The sequence below is a fragment of the Taudactylus pleione genome, unplaced genomic scaffold, assembly GCF_031769625.1.
Source record: "Taudactylus pleione unplaced genomic scaffold, aTauple2 ptg000887l, whole genome shotgun sequence".
Classification (NCBI taxonomy): Eukaryota; Metazoa; Chordata; class Amphibia; order Anura; family Myobatrachidae; genus Taudactylus; species Taudactylus pleione.
The window spans coordinates 1,935,856-1,960,851 of NW_028285288.1; the positions used below are offsets into that span (position 1 = coordinate 1,935,856).

At 49.7% G+C, this 24,996-nt stretch overlaps 2 protein-coding genes across 3 annotated transcripts in view; one reads left to right on the forward strand and one right to left on the reverse strand.

The window, feature by feature from the left end:
* Positions 1-4,144: 4,144 nt before the first annotated feature.
* On the reverse strand, positions 4,145-5,704 carry RAG2 (recombination activating 2). Its single transcript, XM_088459037.1, has one exon. The coding sequence runs from the start codon at positions 5,702-5,704 to the stop codon at positions 4,145-4,147; it is 1,560 nt and encodes a 519-aa protein (XP_088315163.1).
* A 6,464-nt stretch (positions 5,705-12,168) lies between these two features.
* IFTAP (intraflagellar transport associated protein) overlaps positions 12,169-24,996 on the forward strand; it is a 62,343-nt gene continuing 49,515 nt past the window's right edge. Inside the window, exon 1 of one of the 2 annotated variants that reach the window (XM_088459032.1) lies at positions 12,169-12,283. In XM_088459032.1, the coding sequence (XP_088315158.1) occupies positions 12,218-12,283 (66 nt within the window). In that variant the 5' untranslated portion in view covers positions 12,169-12,217. Of the gene's footprint in view, positions 12,284-23,212; positions 23,255-24,996 lie in introns of those variants that run through there. The other variant, XM_088459033.1, reaches the window with a different exon arrangement.

A 24,996-nucleotide genomic window follows, 5' to 3' on the forward strand; every position in this document is an offset into this window, starting at 1 on the left:
ATGGACGATTTGCCATCACTGATCCTGGCCAATCCCCTCCACTAATTTTAAATGTTCCAGCAGATGCATCGTGAGGTTGTTTGCTGCAAATGATACATCGTTAACGATCTGCAGCCGTTACCGACCCATCTATATCGTTTGTACAATCGTTCCGTGTGTGGGCACAATATCGCTTGACCGGGAGAGTTCAGGAATTCAAGGGAAATCTCAAACCAGATTGGACTGTAAATTGGTGCAGATTGGTGCAAATCGCACTGTGTATGGAGGCCTTAATAAACTGACATTGGGCCTGATTCAGAGCCGCTTGTAAGCGACCGCTCGTTCGCTCCAAGCGATGTTTGCCCAACTGCGCATGCGTACGGATCGTAAATACGCATGTGCGAACCAGTCAGTGCGGCCGAAAATCGTTTGTTCGCTAAATAGCGAATGCCTGCTATTTTGAGTGACAGGAGGAGGCGTATGTGGGTGGTAACAGGGGAAGGTGCTTGAAAACGGGGAGTGGAGATCCGAACGCAGGCGTGCTTAAAGGTCAAAACAGGCGTTTTATGGGTGTGCATAATTAATACAGCAGCGTCATTGACCACGTCACTGGGTTATTTTATAGCCAGAACTGCTCGCAAGATTGTGGTAGCAAAAACCAACCACAAGAATAGCGAGCAGTTCATACGCTGGTCGATGTACTCGATTAATCTAATAAATAGCGGACATGACGTAGGATGCGAGCGGCCAGGGGGCGTTTTTTTCAAAATTACGTTCGCATGTTTTGTTCGCTCGTTCAGACCTAGAGGCGTGAACAGACCGCAAAGAGCGAACGGTTCATTTGAATAGCCACCCCTATTTTCTGAACGAGCGAGCGCTAATTGCGTCCGGCTCTGAATCAGGCCCATAATCTCCAATTCAGAGCTTACCACCTATGCTCGTTAATCAAATGACAAATTTTTAATTTGTGTCACATATATACAGGTCAATGGCAAAACAATGGAAACACATACCAAGGGCCTCATTTGCAAAGGCCCTTGGTCTGCCCCAAAATCTTCACAATTGCACAGAAGCTGCTGCTACATGTTCCCCGACAGTAACCTGGCTCCCAAAGTCACAAAGCTAGAGCGATACTGGGCAATCGGGCCAGTGCAGTATCTCAATATACGGCTGTAAGAATGACGGGTGCACAAGCCTTCGGAAGGAGCTCCACCTAAAACTTCACTTCTAGTATTATTGGGTGTTCCTAGTATCGGACTAGGGCATGAAGGACCCACTGGGGGAATGCAGTGATAGGCGCCCATACTTAGGGGTGTGGCCAGCCTCCAGAAGGGGTCTGGGCCCCTTTAAATATATATATATATATATATATATATATATATATATATAGTAAATACTGCTAGTGAATGCATTATAATGTACCAGATTAATAGCAGCAGTGCATTGAAGAAAATACACAATAATACTGTGCAGTATAACTCAAGTGCACTGTCTGGAACCTGATCCCTAAAGGAGGGGGTGGGCCCTCAGGCAGTGGGGCCCACTGGGGGTTTCCCCTGTACCCCTGTGGGCCAGTCCGACCCTGGGTGTTCCCAATGCAAAAATCCTGTCTCTTAACTGTAACGTTCCGTACTCCAGACCGGGTGGGTCCTGCTTAGGCTCCAATGGGCCAAAACTGTTCTACACTACCACCAGGGGACCCATGTGTAGCCTACGTACGGATCCACCCCCCTTCTCGCCATCGTAATTGCAGTAATGTGCCAAAATCTACTCGGTATGCGCAGGTCTCTGGGAACACAGCGCCTGCACCATTTTTCTATTGATTTCTGCAGCACCGGAGGTAAATATAATATATAGCGCAGGGTGTGCGGTGTGGGCCCCCTTGGACTTGGGGGCCCCGTGTGCACTACTCTCCCTGCACCCATTATAGATACGCCCCTGACTACTACCGCTGTGTCAAAAATGCCACAATGATGTCGGTGTCCCTTCACTGTGTATCTCATATCAAGAAACATATAAGTAACCTTCTTACAATTCATAACTGTAATACCACTCAGAAGTCCAGTCCTAGGGGCTTATGTAATAGCGTGCGACTTCCAGCCGCTGTGGGAAATCCTGCGAGTCTTCCTGTATTTTTAAAGTGGCAATCATTTTATAGGCAAAACCAAGCTGGTTTTACTTCTAAAGTGATTGCCACTTTAAAAATACGGCAAGACTCGCGGGAGTTCCCGCAGCGGCTGGAAGTCGCACGCTATTGCAAAAGCCGCCTAATGTCCCTGAGTTCTAATTCTAATTACCGCTGCCAGTCTATTGATAAACTTTCTCCAAGCTTAACCATGGCCAACCACCACCCATGGGCTAAACCTACATCCACCGCCCATGTGGCCCTACGTGAACTTTCTGCTGACCTGTAGCCTTTAATGAATGGCAGCAGGACAGCCGGGGAGAAGAGGACACAGCAGGGAAGACAGTAAAGATGGCGATGTATCAATACATTGTTTTTATATTTTTCAGGCAGAATTCAGTGACGGGAAGAGTTGCGACAAAGTATCTGCCCAATCGGTACGCCGAATATGTTGGCTGGATCACAGGTCATGTATTATTATTGTCTGTTGGGTCCTACAAAATATAAATGAAAGAAAAATTATTTGCTGTTTAATGAGTGATCTCACTTTGCTAACACTGGGAGGTCTCCCCAATCTGGTAATGGAATGGTTAACAGCGAGGTTACTATATGCCCCAAAAATATGTCAGCCTAACTTTTGTACATATAGTGATGCTATATTTCTCCTGTAAAATTATTGATACACTCATGCAGTACAAGGCCCTGACTAATTTAAAGGTCATTTATTATAATTTATGATATTTTATTAAACTGGTCAATATACCAATATTATCAGTAAGGTTTTATTGTCTATTGAATTTTTGATAAGTTCCCAGTAACATATACGGAGATAGTTTATAATGCACAGAAAACTTTATTTTAATGTGTATGCGTGTTTATATTATGATCATGGTTGGGAGCTGCCGCAATGACCGATCTGTCAAGATATAATGAAATCTCATTCATAGATTCTAATGGGACAGTGACACAAAGTGGTCAAATTTGTCATGACGATTGCTTGAAAAAGTTACACTGAAGAACCTCTGTCTTACACAGGAAGCAGAACTCAACAAAGCATATGCTGGGCCTGATTCTGAGTTGGATGCCTCTGCGCCCATCTGTCCGTCCAGCAACGGCAACCTACTCTCTAGTTTATGTTAATGCGAGTATCCACCTGTATATGCTGATTATCTATGCGTCTGCATGTGCAAGGTTATCCCGCACACGTTTTTTTTACATCCGCCCTCAGTCTCCTTCATTAGTATGAAGACTTGCATCCACTCCATCTCTGTCCGCGAGCTGCGAATGACCATGGACGTCGGTTAACACCATACTTGCCGACTTTGCCGCACCCACCTCCGCTAGGGAGCAGTCAGGTAGGCAGAGAGAGAGTGTGGGTGGGGCAGGAGGCGTGGTGGCATGATCGCATTATCATGGTCCCCCTCCCCTATACAGCACAGAGAGAACAGGCATAGTAAAGCGAGGGGCTGGGCTATGGTGACTCAATTCACCGTAATTCATGTCATCGCTCCCCCGGGCCGCCCATTTGTGCTCTGTAAGTGGGCAGCCGCGGAGGGGTGGAAGTGGGTGTAGGTGGGGCCACGGGTAACTTGCCTAGTTTTCTGGTGGCTGGGATCGCCACCCGATTTTCAGGAGCCTCTCTGCTATTCTGGGACAGTAGGCAAGTGTGACTTACAACGATACGTCCATGACACTACCACGAGACAGAACATTTGCCCTCCAGTACATGCCCATGACACGGATAGTATGGTCCATCAAAAGATGGGTCAATCTGTCCACTCTTTCAATATTGGTTTGTGCGTTCGACAGGCTGTGGCCCATATGTAGTGTGCAGATACCCGTAGATTCATCCAAATTTGTACTCGCATCCCACTTAGAATCAGGCCCACACCGTGTTCTGAGCACTGAACTTCCATTTGAAAGTCTCTATAATATAAGCCATATTCCTCAACTAATAAAGTTCAACAAAATGCAGCAAGCAAAATTCTACACCCCTACAAAGCTGACATGTGCCTAACCCTCTCACAGAGCGCAAAGACTTTACTCAAACAGGCGTCTTAGGAAAGACTTCTTTGCTGGTGACATTCGACTGAGAGATGATTTTCGACCTACTCGCTTTATTGACGGTTTCATAACGGGGGTCATCTTTTTAGGAGTTTGCAGACCCCTCTCCAACTCAACATGGTCATTGCAGAAATATTTGACATTGTTTTCAGACAGGTAAATCAGCATGCTTTCCGACAAGTCCATACATTGGGCATGAACCCAATGTCCTTCTTCACTGGAGCAGTAGATCATGGCTGGCTTGTTTAGCTCTGTGGAATAATAAGGGACCCACATGTTCACATCCAGATTGCAGCCAATGCAGCACGTGATCCAGTATCCAGTTACTGATTCATCCTCTTCATCATCTTCGTTATAAGCGTCTCCGTCAAAAAAGTTCCCATCCTCATTGAATGTGAGCTCCTCCGAGTCTTCAAGGGGCATGGAGTCTTCTTGCTCCTCAAGCGATCCTTGGCTGCATGACTGCATCAGATTCTCGTCTTCTCCAAGATTCAGTATGTAAAAAAAGGAGCTGCTCTCTGAATTATGGTTCTTATTGTCCCCTGGGATTCCAATGAGTATGGCACCATGACCCATATCTGCACCAAACCATGTCTTGCTATGCCTAATTTCCCCTGTCCAGTCAGGGGTCTCAAGGGTTTGAATGTCAATGGTTTCATTACTTATGGAGACTTTGTTACAAATCATCCTCTTCAGGCTGTCAGACTCATAGCCACCAACAATCAGGAACTCGTCTGGAGAGGTATGTGTTACAATAGCACTTGAAAAAGATAGGTCGCTTTGTAGGACTGTACAAGTTATAGCTGGACTTCCGAGTGGGAGTTCCACTTTAATCTTGTAGATATTTGTGGACCTAAAGTTATTTTCAATTGAATGGCCACCCATCACATAGACTGTATCATTTTTGGATATTGACACATGAAAGGAAAGCCCATCCTGGATCTCCTTGATGGTGTACATGCTAGAGCAGCCAAATTGGAGATCGATAAGATAGATGGATGGTTGACTATCAATGACACTATTCCATTTTTCTGTAGTCCTTTGGTTTAGTGGCACATAACATCGGCCACCAAATAGCACCACTGCAGTTTTGCCCCGGCTGTGAACCACATTCATTGAATGACCATATCTTGCTTCTGGAATGTCCCCTACTAAATCTTTTTCTACACAGCAGAGGGTCCTCTTGTTGACCGAAGATGCCATGGACATGATGTAAAGCTTCTGAGATATCTCATTGTTTGGAGTCTTTCCTCCATGGATGAGGTACTGGTTGACTTCATCCCCCATGGTATCTGAGAAGCTGGTGACAGCCGGGTATCTCAGTGGAGGTAGGTAGCAAGAATCATTGGTGAATGTGGTGGGACGAAGCTTCATCTCATTATTTTTTAAATCCACGAGGAACAGCCCTGTGGGGCAGGAGCGTTTCGGCCAGCCTTTTTGCCCAAAGTAAATGACACGGCTGCCGAATCGGAACAGGGAAAATCCTGGTTGAATCAGACATGAATTACTTAGAGCGTCTATTGTTTGAAGGGTCATCGCACCTGCAGACAACAGAACAGGAATTGTCATTACACGTCATCATAATCATCATCCTAATCACAACCACCCTCATCATCAGAACCCTCATCATTCCCAAAACTTTCACCAGCATCATTGTCACCATCGACACCATCATCATACAGTATTTGTCATCATCATCATCATCACCCTTGCCACCACCAACAACCAAATTACAACTTATATAAATATTGAATTACAGATTCTATTTATCATTTATCTAGCACCTTCTAGAAGATAATAGCTAGAATCTGATTGGTTGCTATGGGAAACATCTCCACTTTTAAAAACCCACCCTTTAGTAAATATACCACCTGCTCTTTATATATTTTCTTAGTGTAAAGAGAGATGTACAAACATGGAGAGAACTCTTTGGAAGTATAACCTTGTAACAGTTTTAGTGATCTGTCAGCTTCTAGATTTGTATCTGTTAATGGTAAAACATTTAGGTTTTTATTTAATAACGAGAGATCAGCCCTGTAGCACTCGCTAAAGGGGTTATGAGCATACAGTAGCTCTGTAATAAGCAAACAATGGGGCACTAAGCTTGCCGCTGTTTGTGACGGTACTGCTTACGTCAAGATGGCGTTAGTGGTACAGTCCCCATTGGAAGGCAAAAGCCTTTCCGGCTTCAGCAAAAATCTTACAGGCTTTGCTGAGTCCCCACTGGGTGAAAGTATAATGCGCAGAGCCATATCTAGACTTTTTGGCTCCCTGTGCCAGAGAGAGCATTGGCGCCTCCTCCCCCCATTTGTTAAATGGGGACATAAGTGTCACAGTTGGTGCTAGCGAGTTACCTGTATCAGGTGATGAGCTGGAATCACTGGAGGCCGGCTGGACTGGAACCATGGTTAACATGAATAGCTCTTTATTATAAGAAGTGGGTAGCAGTGAGAACTGCCTTTGGTGATGAGTGACTGGAACTGGAAACTGGAGACGTTGGAATGAGACCAGAAGGAACTTGGAGGGACCGGACTGGGACCGGCAGGTAGGCTGACTGAGCTGGTCGGGGTACCAGTAGATGAGCCTGCAGATGGACGGTAGCACGGAAGCTACTTGGTGCAGCTAATGAGCCGTGAGGTGAGTGGGCTTGGAGGAACCGGACTGGGACCGGCAGGAAGACTGGTATCTGGATGGCTACGTGGAGCGGCCAGTTAGCCGTGGGTAGACGCTGGTAGCTGGGTGGCTATGTGGAGCGGCTGGATAGCCGTGGGTAGATGCTGGTAGCTGGGTAGCTACGTGGAGCGGCTGGATAGCCGTGGGTAGATGCTGGTAGCTGGGTGGCTACGTGGAGCGGCTGGATAGCCGTGGGTAGACGCTGGTAGCTGAGTGGCTACGTGGAGCGGCTGGATAGCCGTGGGTAGACGCTGGTAGCTGGGTGGCTACGTGGAGTGGCTGGATAGCTGTGGGCAGACACTGGTAGCTCGGTGGCTACGTGGAGTAGCGGGATAGCCGTGGGTAGACGCTGGTAGCTGGGTGGCTACGTGGAGCGGCTGGATAGCCGTGGGTAGACGCTGGTAGCCGAGTGGCTACGTGGAGCGGCTGGATAGCCGTGGGCAGACGCTGGTAGCTGAGTGGCTACGTGGAGCGGCTGGATAGCCGTGGGTAGACGTTGGTAGCTGGATGGCTTTGGGGAGCGGCTGGATAGCCGTGGGTAGACGCTGGTAGCGTGGAAGCCACTTGGTGCGGCCTGGGAGCCGTGGGTGAGAGATGGTAGCGTGAAAGCTACTTGGTGCGGCCTGGGAACCGTGAGTGAGAGATGGTAGCGTGGAAGCTACTTGGTGCGGCCTAGGAGCCGTGTGGAGAAGCTGGTAGCGTGGAAACTACGTGGAGCGGCCTGGGAGCCGTAGGTGAGAGTCTGGTAGCGTGGATAGCTGAATGCAGCGTGCTTACGGATAGCACTGGTCTAGGAACCAGCAGGAGCCTGGGACATACTGGCACACAGAGGAACAGCTATAGCACAAGCAGTACACCACGGAACGTAACACGATGTTCAAGCACTGAGTGCTATTAGAGGAGGATCTATATACCTAGAGTCTGGCAGCGATTGGTGGATACAGACAGGTGGTCTGGCAGTGGCATTCAGAGTGGAGCAAGGCACAGCATGCAGAGGGAGTATTCATCTCTGCAGCCCTTGAGAAACAGGACCACACCTGTGATTCCAATTAAGACTAGCAATGCTCACAGACAGAGCAGGGTCCAGGTGTTTAATCAGTGTGGGGGGAGAGCAGTCTGCACACACAGAGATGTTACAGCCAGCATGATTCAGCCAGAGCAGATGTCCCAGGAGAATTACAAACACAGATCCATGGAGCAGCTGGCAGAGGTAAGTCACAAAAGGTAAAAACTAGCCAGGATTGTGACAGTACCCCCCTCTTCAAGGGTGGACTCCGAACACCCAAATAATTACATAGGAGAACATGAAAAAATGAGACGCCCAGGAAACTGAAAAACTTTCTTCCAAACATGACATTACAGGAGCTTCAAACATAGGAACACCATCACTCTAGAAACATCTCTTTAGACATCTTCTTAATTCTGCATTATTGGGATACCAGAAGTGGAAATTCTTCAAAGGGGATGATTCAAGACCTTCGTCGATTCTTCTTTCTGCTGCGAGAACGTTTTGTGCCAACCAATGGACATGGGATCTCTGGTATCTCCTGTGGAAATACATGACTGGAAAGGACAGGGTCAAATGGCAGATGGTTTTCAGGGAATGGAGAATTATCATATGCAGGATCAAGTTCAGACTCCGAGTCAGTATCTAAAGGTAAAATCGAAGGTTTAGTAGGACTTGAACATTGATAGGACTCCTGGGAGGAACTAAGTGAAATATAACCAATTTTGATGGTGTTTTGGGAGTTACCGCAGTATGAAGAGGACAAGGAGGTGGCCGCACATCTCATGTTCAGGGAAGTGGAGGACTCAGCAGAGGATGATTCTTTAGTAGCACCAACAGACTGCTTGGACCGATTTTCAGAACTAGAATTTCGTTTGACAGGTTTTAGACCAAATTCTTTAATAACAGCTTCACTGAAAGTCTTTGTTTTTAGAAGCACAGGATCTTTAGACTCAATGAGAGGATTGGCCCAGTCCAATGCCTTACCTCTAAAGGAAGAGAGAAGGTACTTAGTAAGGTTGGTAGGAGTGATACCACAAGCTGGATCTGCTTCCATGATTGCAGCATATTGCGTCAGTAATGCAAAGTATTGCGATAAGTCCCCATCAAAATATATGTATCCTGGAGTATCCAATGAAGTTTGTGTGTTCGAGGATTGTGGAGCACATTCAGGTGCAGGGCTGGAAGAGACTTGAGGATGCTCTGATTGTTGAGGAATCAAAACAACTGAAGTTGACAGCTGTTCGGTACTTGGACCAACTAAAGGAACTGGAAGGAGTCCTGAAGAGCCAGAGACAGCAGCTTCAACATTCGAGGCTGAGAACAGGCTACAGAAACTGTCATCCTCTGGAACGATATTTTCAGGAGATGCTGAACAGGAGCCATGATCAGGATTAGTAGTACATGACACTTCTCCCTGGGAACTGGAACCTGGACCCCACTCCTGGGGCATGAGACTTGAGACCACCTCCTGGGGTGCGATACTTGAGGCCCCTTGCTGGGGTGCGAGACTTGAAACCCCCTCCTGGGGTGCGAGACCTGAGACTCCCTCCTGGGGTGCGTTACTTGAGACCCCATCCTGGGGTGCGAGACTTGAAACCCCCTCCTGGGGTGCGCGACCTGAGACCCCTTCCTGGGGTGCGAGACTTGAGACCCCTTCCTGGGGTGCGAGACTTGAGACCCCTTCCTGGGGTGCGAGACTTGGGACCCCCTCTTGGGGTGAGAGACTTGGGACCCCCTCTTGGGGTGAGAGACTTGGGACCCCCTCTTGGGGTGAGAGACTTGGGACCCCCTCTTGGGGTGTGAGACTTGTAACCCTCTCCTGGGGTGAGAGACTTAAGGTCCCCTCCTGGAGTACAGAACTTGACACTCCCTGTTGGAGTATGGGACCCAAAATCCCCTTCTGGGGAAGCTGACTCGACTTTTCCTTTTGGGGTATGGAACATGAACCCCCCTTTTGGGATGTGAGGACAGAGACTTCCTCCTGGGGTGAGTGACTCAAAACCCCTTCTTGTGTTACGAGACTTGAGGACCCTCCTGGGGTAGCCAACTGAAGTCCCCTACCAGAGCAGGCAGAATCCGGGTTGGGTCCGGAACAGGCAAAATCCGGGCTTGGACCGGAACAGGCAGAATCCGGGATGGGACCGGAACAGGCAGAATCCGGGACGGGACCGGAACAGGCAGAATCCGGGACGGGACCGGAACAGGCAGAATCCGGGACGGGACCGGAACAGGCAGAATCCGGGCCGGGACCGGAACAGGCAGAATCCGGGCCGGGACCGGAACAGGCAGAATCCGGGCCGGGACCGGAACAGGCAGAATCCGGGACGGGACCGGAACAGGCAGAATCTGGGACGGGACCGGAACAGGCAGAATCCGGGACGGGACCAGAACAGGCATTGAGACGTTGACACATAGTTATACTGCTGGAATTGCAAAGGGGACAGCCTTTGAGAAAGTGGTCAGAAGCTCCACAATAGCGACAGAGATGTAAATCTTTACGCCGCTGGCGTTCAGCCACAGAGAGCTTGGAGCGCGGGTAACTTCGATGTCTCACTTTACTTGGCAAGGAAGAATCTTTGGTTCTTAGAGATTCCAAGACAGAGTTTTTAGTTGAGACAGAGGTAGCTCTAAGAAATTCAGGAATGATCTGAAAGATTTTGTTGAGTAGAGCCTGTAGCTGTTCCAGCAGTTGATGGAAAGTAGTTAGGGGTTCAGGTAAGATTTGGGTATCATCTAGCCGGTTAGTCAGAATTTGCAGAAGCTGTAGTACTTGATGCTGTACCGCCTCCTGTGAATCCAAACGAGTGATTAGGTTACGGAAAGCACTTGATCAAGGATTAAGTGCTTGATCCGCTACCATCGTTAGGCTTGAACATACTGTCACAGTTGGTGCTAGCGAGTTACCTGTATCAGGTGATGAGCTGGAATCACTGGAGGCCGGCTGGACTGGAACCATGGTTAACATGAATAGCTCTTTATTATAAGAAGTGGGTAGCAGTGAGAACTGCCTTTGGTGATGAGTGACTGGAACTGGAAACTGGAGACGTTGGAATGAGACCAGAAGGAACTTGGAGGGACCGGACTGGGACCGGCAGGTAGGCTGACTGAGCTGGTCGGGGTACCAGTAGATGAGCCTGCAGATGGACGGTAGCACGGAAGCTACTTGGTGCAGCTAACGAGCCGTGAGGTGAGTGGGCTTGGAGGAACCGGACTGGGACCGGCAGGAAGACTGGTATCTGGATGGCTACGTGGAGCGGCCGGTTAGCCGTGGGTAGACGCTGGTAGCTGGGTGGCTACGTGGAGCGGCTGGATAGCCGTGGGTAGATGCTGGTAGCTGGGTAGCTACGTGGAGTGGCTGGATAGCCGTGGGTAGATGCTGGTAGCTGGGTGGCTACGTGGAGTGGCTGGATAGCCGTGGGCAGACGCTGGTAGCTGGGTGGCTACGTGGAGCGACTGGATAGCCGTGGGTAGACGCTGGTAGCTGAGTGGCTACGTGGAGTGGCTGGATAGCCGTGGGCAGACGCTGGTAGCTCGGTGGCTACGTGGAGTAGCTGGATAGCCGTGGGTAGACGCTGGTAGCTGGGTGGCTACGTGGAGCGGCTGGATAGCCGTGGGTAGACGCTGGTAGCTGAGTGGCTACGTGGAGCGGCTGGATAGCCGTGGGCAGACGCTGGTAGCTGAGTGGCTACGTGGAGCGGCTGGATAGCCGTGGGTAGACGTTGGTAGCTGGATGGCTTTGGGGAGCGGCTGGATAGCCGTGGGTAGACGCTGGTAGCGTGGAAGCTACTTGGTGCGGCCTGGGAGCCGTGGGTGAGAGATGGTAGCGTGAAAGCTACTTGGTGCGGCCTGGGAACCGTGGGTGAGAGATGCTAGCGTGGAAGCTACTTGGTGCGGCCTAGGAGCCGTGTGGAGAAGCTGGTAGCGTGGAAGCTACGTGGAGCGGCCTGGGAGCCGTAGGTGAGAGTCTGGTAGCGTGGATAGCTGAATGCAGCAGGCTTACGGATAGCACTGGTCTAGGAACCAGCAGGAGCCTGGGACATACTGGCACACAGAGGAACAGTTATAGCACAAGCAGTACACCACGGAACGTAACACGATGTTCAAGCACTGAGTGCTATTAGAGGAGGATCTATATACCTAGAGTCTGGCAGCGATTGGTGGATACAGACAGGTGGTCTGGCAGTGGCATTCAGAGTGGAGCAAGGCACAGCATGCAGAGGGAGTATTCATCTCTGCAGCCCTTGAGAAACAGGACCACACCTGTGATTCCAATTAAGACTAGCAATGCTCACAGACAGAGCAGGGTCCAGGTGTTTAATCAGTGTGAGGGGAGAGCAGTCTGCACACACAGAGATGTTACAGCCAGCATGATTCAGCCAGAGCATATGTCCCAGGAGAATTACAAACACAGATCCATGGAGCAGCTGGCAGAGGTAAGTCACAAAAGGTAAAAACTAGCCAGGATTGTGACAATAAGATAGTGCACCTGAAAGAGGGCCATGGCCTCATGGAAGAGATAAGGGAAGCCAGGAGAAAAGAAGAGGAAGCTACAAGTGAGAATGGTACCAAACAGGAAAATTGACAGGCCCAAATAGTGCCCCCTGCCCTGCGGTGCCCTGTGCCATGGCACTGGTCGCACTACCCTAGTTACGGCCCTGATAATGCGCATGCTGTTGAAAATTCAGTGAAGGATGCTGCCAAATAAGGGAACGCCGCTGGACCTCACCGGAGAGGTGATTATGTTAAATACAACATTTGATTGTATCACGGTGATAATTATATATGCCGCGAGTAGTAAAGATCAATATTAAATTGCGCCAATAGCCTTTTTGGAGAGTCTGATTAATTAAAGCAATATTTTAGTGCTCAGGCTATTTAGGCCATATCATTATCAGCTAATAAGAGACTGAGATTTACCAAACCTTCTGCCCATAGCAACCAATCAGCATTTTCTAGACTGTAGTAGATAAATGTTAGCTAGAATCTGATTGGTTGCTATTGGTATTTGAAAATTTGATAAATCTTCCTCCTAGGTACTTATTGGGAAAGATTACGTTCCTTGCTATGTGCAGCGGCAATGTTCAGCTGAACACATCACCGTATGCAGAATCGGTATGACATACCGCCGGACTAAAGCCTGGCGGATGTAATACCGACGCCGGAAGGCAGAAGAATGAAGATCCCGACACGGTAAGTATTTAAGCTATCCCTAACCCTTTCCCCCCTAACCCTCCCTTAGGGGTGCCTAACCCTAACCTCCCCCCCATGTGTGCCTAAACCTAACCCCCCTCCCCGCACCCTAAACCTAACCCTCCCTTAGGGGTGCCTAACTAACCCTAACCTCCCCCGCTAGTGCCTAACCTTAACTTCCCCACCATGGGTGCCTAAACCTAACTCCCCCTCCCCGCACCGTGAAGCTAACCCTCCCCGGGGGGGGATGCCTGACCCTAACCTCGCCCCCTAGTGCCTAACCCTAACCTTCTCTATCCCTGGGCTATGTGTATACTTACCCGGCAACGAGGACGATCGGTCCGGCGTCGTCGGCGTTGGGATTAACATAGGCGTTGGTATTGTGCTGGGATTACACTGTCGGGACTGAGCAACACGCAATGTGGCTTATACACATGCGCGATGGCAAACAATTACTCGATTTCCGTGAAAATTGCATGAGCGACCATCTCTGAATCAGACCCAGTGTGCAAAGGAAAATTCCCTATGTTAAAGGCTGCAATTGCCTGCTCCCATCAGTAACCACCACGGAGAACAGATCTCCCTCAGTGTTTGCAGCCTCTCTGTGCCAATGTAAGTTGATACACTATTGCTCTTTACTATAGATTTATAAAGATGATGCATAAACCTAAATATTAATTGTAAGTGACAACGTGATATCCATTTAAACTGTCAGAACTGTATTACAGCATCCTGGAGCACAGGTCAGAGTGGCGGAAGCTGTCTACATTGGTGTCACAACATGCAGTCGGGAAGCCGGCGGACGTAATCCCGACAGCCGGCTTCCCGATTGCTTTATCCCGGTGAGGGTTAAATGACAGGCGTCTAAATCTAGACGTCTGTCATTTTACCGACGCCGGGAGACCGGCACCCGATATCCCGATCGAAGTGATGCCGGGCACCACTGCGGACAGCCGCGGGGGAGGGAGGGTTAGGTTTAGGGCTCCCGGGGGGGACTTAGGGTTAGGCACCCCCCCCGGAAGGTTAGGGTTAGGCTAGGGGGAGGAAGGGTTAGAGTTAGGCACCCCCGGGGGGGGACTTAGGGTTAGGCGGCGGGGAAGCGGGGGTTAGCTTTGGGCACTTGGAGGGGGGACTAGGGTTAGGCACGGGGGAGGAGATTAGGGTTAGGCACTCCTAAGGAGGGTTAAGGTTAGGGGGGGAAGGTTAAGTTAGTTAATACTTACCTTGGGACGATCAGGATTTTCAGCCATGTCGGCCAGCTGCTGTCGGCGGTAATTCATACTGATTCCGGTGTCACAAGTATTGGTGCAGCAAAGGAGCATCTGCCTCCTCCACTGCCCTGCATTCCTGCTCCTCCCCAGTCTCTCACTGCCTACCCCGACTCATTCATCTGTATCTCTCACATCTTTACACCTGTCACTCCATTTCAGTGCTGGTCAACACAGTCAGGCAAAATGTTGTACTTTCCTATTTTAGAAAAAGCATTTCAGGGAAATTGTGAGAGCACCACCTATGAGCACAGCGGTAAAGTGGCCTGTACTGTCGGCGGGCCTGGGTAAAAGGGGGCGTGGCCTAATAGCGGGAGGCATAACAACGCCCCCTTATGAAAAAAAATTTAAAGAAAGAACCAATTTTTGCAGCACTGCGTAGGGAGCGCTGTGAGCAAAGCCAGGTGGGGGCACGATCAATCTGACCGCTCCACCCACCGCAGGCATAGATAGGAGACTGCTCGCGGCTGCTGCTCAACAGCCGCGAGCAGTCTCCCATTGCAGTCCAGCACACAGCAGCGTGTGCTGGACTGCTGTGAGGCGGGAGGGGGACCAGCACAGTACCCACTCCCCCCCTTCTCTGCGCCTCTGCATCTGAGAGGCGTGCCATAAAATTGACTTGCATGTTGCATCCAAATGTAAATGAGCCCTAAAACAGTCAGTAAGAAATACTTGTTGATGAAAACACACTGATACTTTTCAGGGCTTGCTCATGTATTGTGTTTTACACAGGGTTCTATATAAGTGGCCAAGAGAAACCTTATATGAAAATGCATGTAGCCATCGGGATCATTGTGCTGTAAAACCAATGCCGGGAAATGGCACTGATTATACCATTTGGATGTATATATCTCTGATTTCTTATAAGTATATAATAGCTACATAGTGGGAGTAAGGTACAATCAGGGAGATTACTAGACTCTTCAGGGAGCCAGGGAGATTGCTACTATTTCAGGGAGTCTCCTTGACAATCAGGGACAGTTGGCAAGTTATACGTTAGGGTTGCAGTTAGGATTCGGGATAGTCTGGTGTTACATTTTCATACTAGACCCCCTCCTTTCATTTTATTTCTAATGTTCACTATTTTCACACCTCTCTCCGGGAACCCATATCTCCCTCTCCCATCGTCCTTATTTCCCCCTCTTACGTCCCTCTTTGCTTGTCTGCCCTGATCGCTGTACCCACCTCACCAATTTAGCAGAAAGAAGCCTCATGCCCACAAGCCATCCTTGTGTCCTCGTTTCTTGCCCTGCTCCTTCTCATGGTTGCTGACGACGTGTTACCTACACCCGGACCCTGTGTATCTGACCCGATACTCTTCCCATCCCAAAAACTCTCAACCACCTGTCCCTCCAACCCTAGTCTCCCTATTATCTGCTATCCCCTTTTCTTGTGTACTTTGGAATGTATCAGTTTATAACTAATTTGCATTCATCCATGATCTATACATTAAAAAACCCTCTACGTCCTTTAAATTACAGAAACCAGTTTTACCCGATCTGATACAACATCACCCCGTATTTATCTCCAATTTGGTCCATCTCTAGCTTCTCCAATTTGGTCTTTCCACAGCCACAACCTCCATTTCTTCAGCCACGCCTTACCACATGTTCTCCCCTTTACACCTTAATCCAGAGGTTCCTAAACGTGGTCCTCAAGGCTCCCCAACAGTTCAGGTGTTAGATATCCATAGCTGGTGGATAACTCAAATTGACTGAGGTACTAATTAAGCCACTTGTGGTCAACCATGGATATCTCTAACACCTGAACTGTTGGGGGGCCTTGAAGGCCGCGTTTGGGAATGCCCTAATCCACACAAAAGCAGTAACCCCTAAATGTTCTCAACCTGATATGCATCACTTTCCCTAAATCTCTCCTCTCCTCTCCTGTAACTCCCCCGTCCTAACTTGGAAGTGCAGCACTGGACTTTGGTCACACCCATTAGGAGCAGCTGCCCCCCACTCTATACAAGGTAAGAAGTACTCGGAGGGGGTACCTACATGGGTTCTGTGTAGCTAGGACTGCAAGGGCATACACACTGGCCAGGGGCATTTGCCCCCAGTTGTCGTCCCCCGCCTGGAATAAATTGCGCTGGTGCTGAACACTCTGGCACAATGGCACCATATCTCCGGGTATCATTTCAGAAATATGGTGCCAACTTCATATTTCCAAAGACGGAACCTGGAAAATGGCAGCCACAAAGTAAGTCCATGCAATGGGTGCAGGGAGTGCAATGTGGTCTACTCCTTGACCCTCCGCACACTTTGTACTAGCCCTGTCTCCCGTGGTGACACAAAGCTACAATAATAAATAATTATATTGCCTATGACTTGCCTATAATGTAATGAATCAGCCGTGGTTATTATTATTACACAGAATTTCAGATCACTACATTCTCTAAATAAACAATGTGTGACCGTGCCCCGGCCTGGCGATAAGCTTGTATATCAAATACACTTACTTAGTGGCTGTCTCTATTTTAGCCTTATGGAACATCTAACTTTCTTGTCTGTCCTGTCCTTAAATAACCTATTTCCTACAATCTACCCATCTCCATAACAGGTACTAAATAATACATGCATACAATCTCTGTACAAATTTCCTCCAAAATACATGGAACATTTATGCACTGTTACATCGCCCCAGGTAAACCAATCTCTGGACAAACATATATTTTTTAAAATCAAAATATTATAGACTGATAGGAAGAAAATCCACATATTTTAGAACGTTTTGTGCTGTTGGCGTCCCTAAGCTGCTATTGCATCCCTCCAAAGTCATTCGTTCTTTCAGAGACAGTCTCCTTGATTTTATTAACCAAAGTCTGCTGCATTGAGGTAGCATTTTGATGAAAGCCGCTTGTTCCATTTTTAGCATTTACCACATGTAAGCACATAGCGAAGGCTGCGATGGTCTCTAAACCAGTATTAAAAACACATATGAGGCTCACTATAGCACTGAACAGGGTCGGCTCGAGGCATGTTCGACCAGTGCGGTCAAACAATGTCGCCACCCCATAGAGTGCGCACCCCTCCCAACCATCCCGATTTTCAACAGGACAGTCTCGTTTTTTGGGCTCTGCCCGCTGGTCCACCCGCTGGCCGAAGTGTCCCGCCAGTGGTCGGGTTGGGCACCCCCCACCGCCGCAGCTGTGCCGGCCCTGGAGAAGAGGAATGGTTGCCGTCATGCAGGGAGACGGCTGGGCTTGTCATAGGGATATTATGACAAGCTTAGACCAAGCTTATCGACATTGCTGGGCACCTTTCCGGGAGCAGCGGAGGGGAGCTGCTGCTTTCAGCTTCGGGGGATGGGGCCAGACTATAATCGTCATTAGGCCCCACCCCCTTACAGAAAACCCTCGATTCGCGAGTCAGCGAGGAGGGGGCAGGGCTAAACGATGCAATTTGCACCATTTAGCCCCGTCCTTTCCCTACGGACCCGAAATTTCCCAGTAAAATCTCCCCATCCAGCCCACTTCACTAGGAAGTGGGCGGGGTGCGGGAGATATGTCTACTCTTCCGGGGGTGCAGGTGGTTACCCAAAAATCGCGAGACTCCGGGGAGACATGTCCACGACATGTCCACGACATTCCAACAACATTCCTACTAGACGGAACAGATCCGTGCATTCGCCCAGGTAGCCGCCCAGTCACCGCCCAGTTCCATGTATTTGCAGGGTAGCAACCCAGTCACTGCCAAGAAATGCCCATTTCAAAGATAGCGTGGTCCTTTGAAGGACAGATCCATCTGTATGCACTAGTGAACTCGGGCCCTGATTCAGAGCCGGTTGCTCTGACAGAGCGCTCGCTCTGAATCAGGGCCGGTCTTTTTTTTTTTTCAGAACGGCCTCCTGGCCGCTCGCATAGCTGTGGGTGACCACCCACAGCTATAGCGAGCGGCCATGATGATGGTCGCAATGGTCAAGACCATCGGGCTTGCGATGAGACCCTTGTGGTAGGGTCTCGTGGCCGCAAGCCCCAGAGAGATTTTGGCTCTAATAGAGCCGGAATCTCTCCACTGACATCACTTGTGATGTCAGTGGGGCCGGCCCCAAACGGTAGGCGTTCTCATGGGAACACCTCCGTTTGGGCAGCCACCCCATCCAGCCCGCCCACCAAAGGGGGCGTGCTGTCACTCAACATCGACAGCACGCCCCCTTTGGTGCGAGACCCAGAGCGACGGAGTGCCCTTCGCTATCCGGGTCTCGCACATGCGCACGACGGAGCCGGCTCCGTCGTACACATGCGCTCTGGGCCACCATCGACCCGGTTGTGAGCGCTCAGCGCTTGCGACCGGGTCTGAATCAGGCCCTCAGTTCGTGCGCTTAAGTATGATTTGGATCATGCGCTATATGCTGAAATCATACTTGCCCACCCTCCCGATTCGGCCGGAAGCCTCCTGAAAATCATGTGCCGCTCCTGGCCCCCGGAAGGGCAGGCAAGCCTCCCGGACCCCCCTGCAGTTACAACAGGAACCCATACTTACCTACTCTCCTGGAAATGTCGGGAGGCACCCGAAATTTCGGTGGAGCCCCCAGCACCCACGGAAGAGTATCCGCATCTTCCGCATTCCGCCCTTCCTAATGAAGTGGCCAGGATAGAGAGATGATCGCCGGGAATCACGGCTCTGTATGGAGGGGGTGAGGTTAATGACAGACATCCGGCCCCTCCCCCCAAAGTGGCCACCTGTATCTGCTCTCCGGGCATGTCACTAAAAGTAGGTAAGTATGCAGGAGCCCTGCAGTGGGGGTGGCCGATGACGCAATTCACGCTGAATAGTCATCATGACCCCACCCCCTGCTTCACAATGCCGGTGATCTCGGTATTGTATAATGGAGGTGGGGCAAAAATGACGCGATCACGTGACCCCTGCCATACCTCCCGACTGTCCCCGTTTTTCTGGGTCTCGCTGTCCCACCCGCAGGCCGCAGTGTCCCACGGTGGGCGGGGGGAAGTTCGGGAGAGCACGGCATCTGTTCTCATGTGTACAGACTGCCTGGGGGCTACCCAGCAGGGCCGGATTAAGGTATGTGGGGGCCCCTGGGCAACAAACTTGTGGGGGCTCCTATATACCCTGGTTTCTCGTCACCCTAGGAACATTTTTTTCTCTTTTTATTCACCTCAGTAGTAGTGCCCCTTATGCAATGTCACCAGTAGCAGTGACCCTTATGCAGTGCCCCCAGTAATGGTCCCCCATATGCAGTGCCCCCAGTAATGGTCCCCCATATGCAGTGCCCACTGTAGTAGTCCCCCTATGCAGTGCCACCTGTAGTAATCCCGCTTATGCAGTGCAGCCAGTAGTGGTCCCCCTATGCAGTGCCCCTTATATAATGTCCCCAGTAGTGGTCCTTATATAGTGCCCCAGACCTGCATAGGGGGGACCCCCAGTAGTGGTCCCCCCCTATGCAGTGCCCCTTATATAATGTCCCCAGTAGTGGTCCCCTATAGAATCCCCAGTAGTGGTCCCCCCCCAAAGCAGTGCCCCTTATATAGTGCCCCCCCTATGCAGTGCCCCTTATATAATGCCCCCAGTAGTGGTCCCCTATAGAATCCCCCAGTAGTGGTCCCCCCCAAAGCAGTGCCCCTTATATAGTGCCCCCAGTAGTAGTCCCCCCCATGCATTGCCCCCAGTAGTAGTCCCCCTATGCACTGACCCTAGTAGCGCGCCCCCCTCCCCCCATGCATTGCCCCCAGTAGTAGTGTCCCCAGCAGTAGTCCTCCTATGCAATGACCCTAGTAGCGCACCCCCCCTTTCAGTGCCCTCTGTAGCGGCCCCCTTACACACACAAAAGGAAGGCGGAGCTCATGAGTGAGCTCCAGCTGGCTCCCTCCGTTGTGCAGCAGCTAATGAGAGTCTGTGTGACTCTCATCGGCTGCTGTAACATACACACAGCTGCCGCTTGCGGCTGTGCGTATGTCACTGTGTAATGTGGCTGCGCTCACTGCGCGGTCTACACTACACTAGTGGAGGGGACACTAGCGGCGGGTGCAGACAGCACATCGCTGCTAGTGGTGGCCCCTTCGTGTGTGGGGGCCCAGGGACGACCGCCCCTGTCGCCCCCCCCTTAATCCGTCCCTGCTGCCCAGTATCTCAGAGAGAAAACCACGAGGCCCCGCCCTAGTTTTCATAGGCCCCACCCCTTTCCCATAAACCACGCCCCTTTTCGGCCGCACGTGTCTTCGGTGCGCGACCTGTCACTCCTTACGGTTTTGAAATGTTGAGAGGTATGCCCTGATCCGCCCACAAATGCCGGGTAATATGTCCAGCTGTGCCCCCTATGCTGGCCACTCCCCCCTGCAATGCTGACCTGGCTGCTTCCTCTCGGAGGGGGCAACCAGAATGTCGGCAAGCATGTTTCAGGGAGATTGTGAATGCAACACCTATGAGCGTTGTGATAAAGTGGGCGTGTACTGCTACATCTGAGAGGCGTGTCATACATGTGATGGGCGTGTACTGCTGCATCTGAGAGGCGTGTCATACATGTGATGGGCGTGTACTGCTACATCTGAGAGGCGTGTCATACATGTGATGGGCGTGTACTGCTACATCTGAGAGGCGTGTCATATAACTGTACAAATAACTGTACTTACATCCAAATGTAAAGAAGCCCCAATGCAGTCAGTAAGATCTATTTGTTGATGAAAATACACTGATACTTCTCAGAAAATACATGTAGCCATAGGGATCATTGTGCCTTATACCCAATGCAGGGAAATTATACTAATGATCCCATTTGAATGTAAATATATATTTTTTTATATATAACAGTTACATAATGGGGGTAAGGTGCAATCAGGGAGATTGTTGAAGTCTTCAGGGAGACAGCTACTATGTCAGGGAGACAGGGAGATTTCTGCTATATCAGGGAGTCTCCCTGACAATCAGTTCGGCAAGTATGGCTGAAATGCGCAATACATACATGCATTGCCTACCCTCCCGGTTTTCGTGGGAGGCTCCCGATTTTTCTGGTAAACCCCCGCATCCCCGGAAGGGTAGGCCCTTCTCGTGTAGGGGTGGAGCTTAATGACGTGATTCTCAGCGAATTGTGTAATTTAGCCCCGCCTCCTATTTAAATTTAAGCAAATCACGTCAATTTCCCGCTAAGGGGGTAGGTCGTAATGACACAAACCATCAGGCCCCGCCCCTGTCACAGCCCACCTGCTTCTCCTACCAAAGCTTCTTCCGGGGAGGAGAAGCCAAAGGTAGGCAGCTATGGCCCGTATTCAATGTGAGGCGAAAAGTCCAGATCCGCGATACTTTTTCGCCGATGACGTCATTATCGCCTGTTTTGCTTTTACCCCGTATTTAATTTGAAAGACTTTTCGCCTAGGCAGAAAGTCAATGCAATGTAACAGGCAAAAAGTTTCGCCTATGAATAGCAGGCGGAAAAAAGTGCAGAATTGGAGTTTTGGGGTGCAACATTGCGGGAACCCCTGTGCAGCCTTCAGGCAGTGCCCCAAAGGTAAACTGTGTCAAAAAAATTGTAAAAAACACTTAAGGACACCTCAAAAAATAACTTTGAAAAAGGGGGCGAAAAACAAAATGTTGTGGTACAATTCTAAAAACTAGCGAACCTGACGCTGGGGGGGGGGGGGGTCCCCAAGTATGCCCCAGGTGTTTTTTTCATTGCAGGTGCTTGCGGCAGGTGGATTTTTCACGATTTTTTCAACTTCACTTTAGCAACTTTTAAATATGCTGGCTCCCATTTTCAAGTACCCCAAATTTGCTGGGATAAGTTATTTTCTGGAAAAAATACTCCTGATACTATTCTTCACCACTTATAGAAAAACGCTATTTATCAGCTATTAAGGCAGTTTAAAAAGACCAAATACCTTCAGCAAGCCAAATCGGGGGGAACCATAGTGAGCCCCCATGTCAGAGCATCTTTTGAGGGATGTCAGGCTGATTGTCCCAAATCTGACAGTACTTTCTGCCTGTTCAAGTTTCGCCAGGTCCTGTTTTCGCGTACTTTCAAATTGAATACGGGGTAAAGCGGGCACGCACGCATTACTTTTCCGCCTACAAAACAGGCGAAGTAGGCGAAAAGTCCGGGAAGCGAAAAAGTATCGTGGCTCGGCTCAAATTGAGTACGGCTCTATGGTGCAAGATCCGTCCATTTGCCAGACTAAAGGCCTCTACAGTCTACACACTACACAAATTTGTTAACGATTTGGCCGATTCCGATGCATCGGAACGGAAAATCGTTAAAATCGTGCAGTGCGTGCTCCCGTGCAGTCGTCTGTCGCATCGTCAGATCTTTTGTACATGCAGTCCAATCAGACGATGCGGCTGACGACCCCATGCAGCGATATGCAGCGGGGACCGACATATCGGTCGGTCGGGCACAGGATTGTCCAGTGATATGTCAGACCGTCGGCGGGGAAGTGGTCGTCTATCGCATCGCTGGGTAGGGTACGCAGGTTGTCTAGTGTGCACCCAGCATAAGAATCGGCCCAAATGTGTGGTTACTACATGCTTGCACTGTCTACCTCTAATTAGCTTATTATTAATTTATTAACCCTTATTTATCAGCCTATCATGCATCTATGGCAGTGTTGGCTAACCTTGACACTCCAGCTGTTATGGAACTACATAACCCAGCATGCACTGCTACAGTTTTGCTATTAGGGCATGCTAAAACTGTGGCTGGGCATGCTGGGATATATAGTTCCACAACAGCTGGAGTGTCAAGGTTAGCCAACACTGATCTATGCACACGCTGCAGCTACAATGAGGGCAGCACACAAAGGGTTATTTCTGAGCTTTGCTTAGTAACGGTTGCTAAGTGAAAGCAAAAGTAGCTCCTCTCTGCGCAGTGCCTCATGGGGAATGTAGTTCCGTTCCCTCCTCCACATCTAGGTTAGCTGAAGGAATTAACTACATTTCCCAACAGCCATCTGGCTCGGTGCTTTAGTCTATCTAGGGCGAGAAGGAAGTTCAGGACCAGGTACAGTATGTTTATGATTTATCCTTATAACTAAGGAAGTAGCTCTAGGCAGCTTGTGGCTGTCCATGCCATGCTGGAACTTGTAGTTCTGCCGAGTCTGCAGGATCACGTTATTATCTAGGTCTAATATAGGTGGTTGTCGATTTAAGGGTTATTTGCTATGAGGTTAGAGTGTGTTCTGCATTTGTCAGAGGGTTTACTGCAAGTCCAATAAGATGACATTGTGTTTCCCCAGTCTATGCATGTTGTACTCCTGTCCAGTGCCAATTAGTTTTATTCTGGCACTAATGGGGTGGCATTTCCTTATGGGGAAGGTTGGATACATTTTAAGATTCTAAATAAACAAAATATTACAATATTTAATCACATTATTTGGTACTTTGGTGCTTAGCAGATACATATGAGCACAACATAGGCTGGATCACACACCTCAACTACTGGCAGCCACCTTGTTATAGAGGGACCCCACACCCCAACTACTGCCAGTTACCTTGTTATACAGAGACCCCACACCCCAATTACTGCCAGCCACCTTGTTATACAGGGACCCCACACCCCAACTACTGCCAGTCACCTTGTTATACAGAGATCACACACCCCAATTACTGCCAGTCACCTTGTTATACAGAGATCACACACCCCAACTACTGCCAGTCACCTTGTTATACAGAGATCACACACCCCAATTACTGCTAGTTACCTTGTTATACAGAGGCCCCACACCCCAACTACTGCCAGTCACCTTGTTATACAGAGACCCCACACCCCAATTACTGCCAGTTACCTTGTTATACAGAGACCCCACACCCCAACTACTGCCAGTTACCTCGTTATACAGAGATCACACACCCCAACTACTGCCAGTCACCTTGTTATACAGAGACCCCACACCCCAACTACTGCCAGTCACCTTGTTATACAGAGACCCCACACCCCAATTACTGCCAGTTACCTTGTTATACAGAGGCCCCACACCCCAACTACTGCCAGTCACCTTGTTATACAGAGACCCCACACCCCAATTACTGCCAGTTACCTTGTTATACAGAGGCCCCACACCCCAACTACTGCCAGTCACCTTGTTATACAGAGACCCCACACCCCAATTACTGCCAGTTACCTTGTTATACAGAGACCCCACACCCCAACTACTGCCAGTTACCTTGTTATACAGAGACCCCACACCCCAACTACTGCCAGTTACCTTGTTATACAGAGACCCCACTCCCCAACTACTGCCAGTTACCTTGTTATACAGGGACCCCACTCCCCAACTACTGCCGGCCACCTTGTTATACAGAGAACCCACACCCCAACTACTGCCAGTTACCTTGTTATACAGAGACCCCACACCCCAACTACTGCCAGTTACCTTGTTATACAGAGACCCCACTCCCCAACTACTGCCAGTTACCTTGTTATACAGGGACCCCACACCCCAGCTACTGCCAGTTACCTTGTTATACAGAGATCCCACACTCCACTACTGCCAGCCACCTTGTTGTACAGGGACCCCACTCCCCAACTACTGCCAGTTACCTTGTTGTATAGAAACCCCCACCCCAACTACTGCCAGCCACCTTGTTGTACAGAGACCCCACACCCCAACTACTGCCAGCCACCTTGTTATACAGGGACCCCACACCCCAACTACTGCCAGTTACCTTGTTATACAGAGACCCCACACCCCAACTACTGCCGGTTACCTTGTTATACAGAGACCCCACACCCCAACTACTGCC

Coding starts and splice junctions, on each gene's coding strand:
- RAG2 (XM_088459037.1), bottom strand. CDS start 5,704: ATGACCCTTCAAACAATAGACGCTCTAAGTAATTCATGTCTGATTCAA.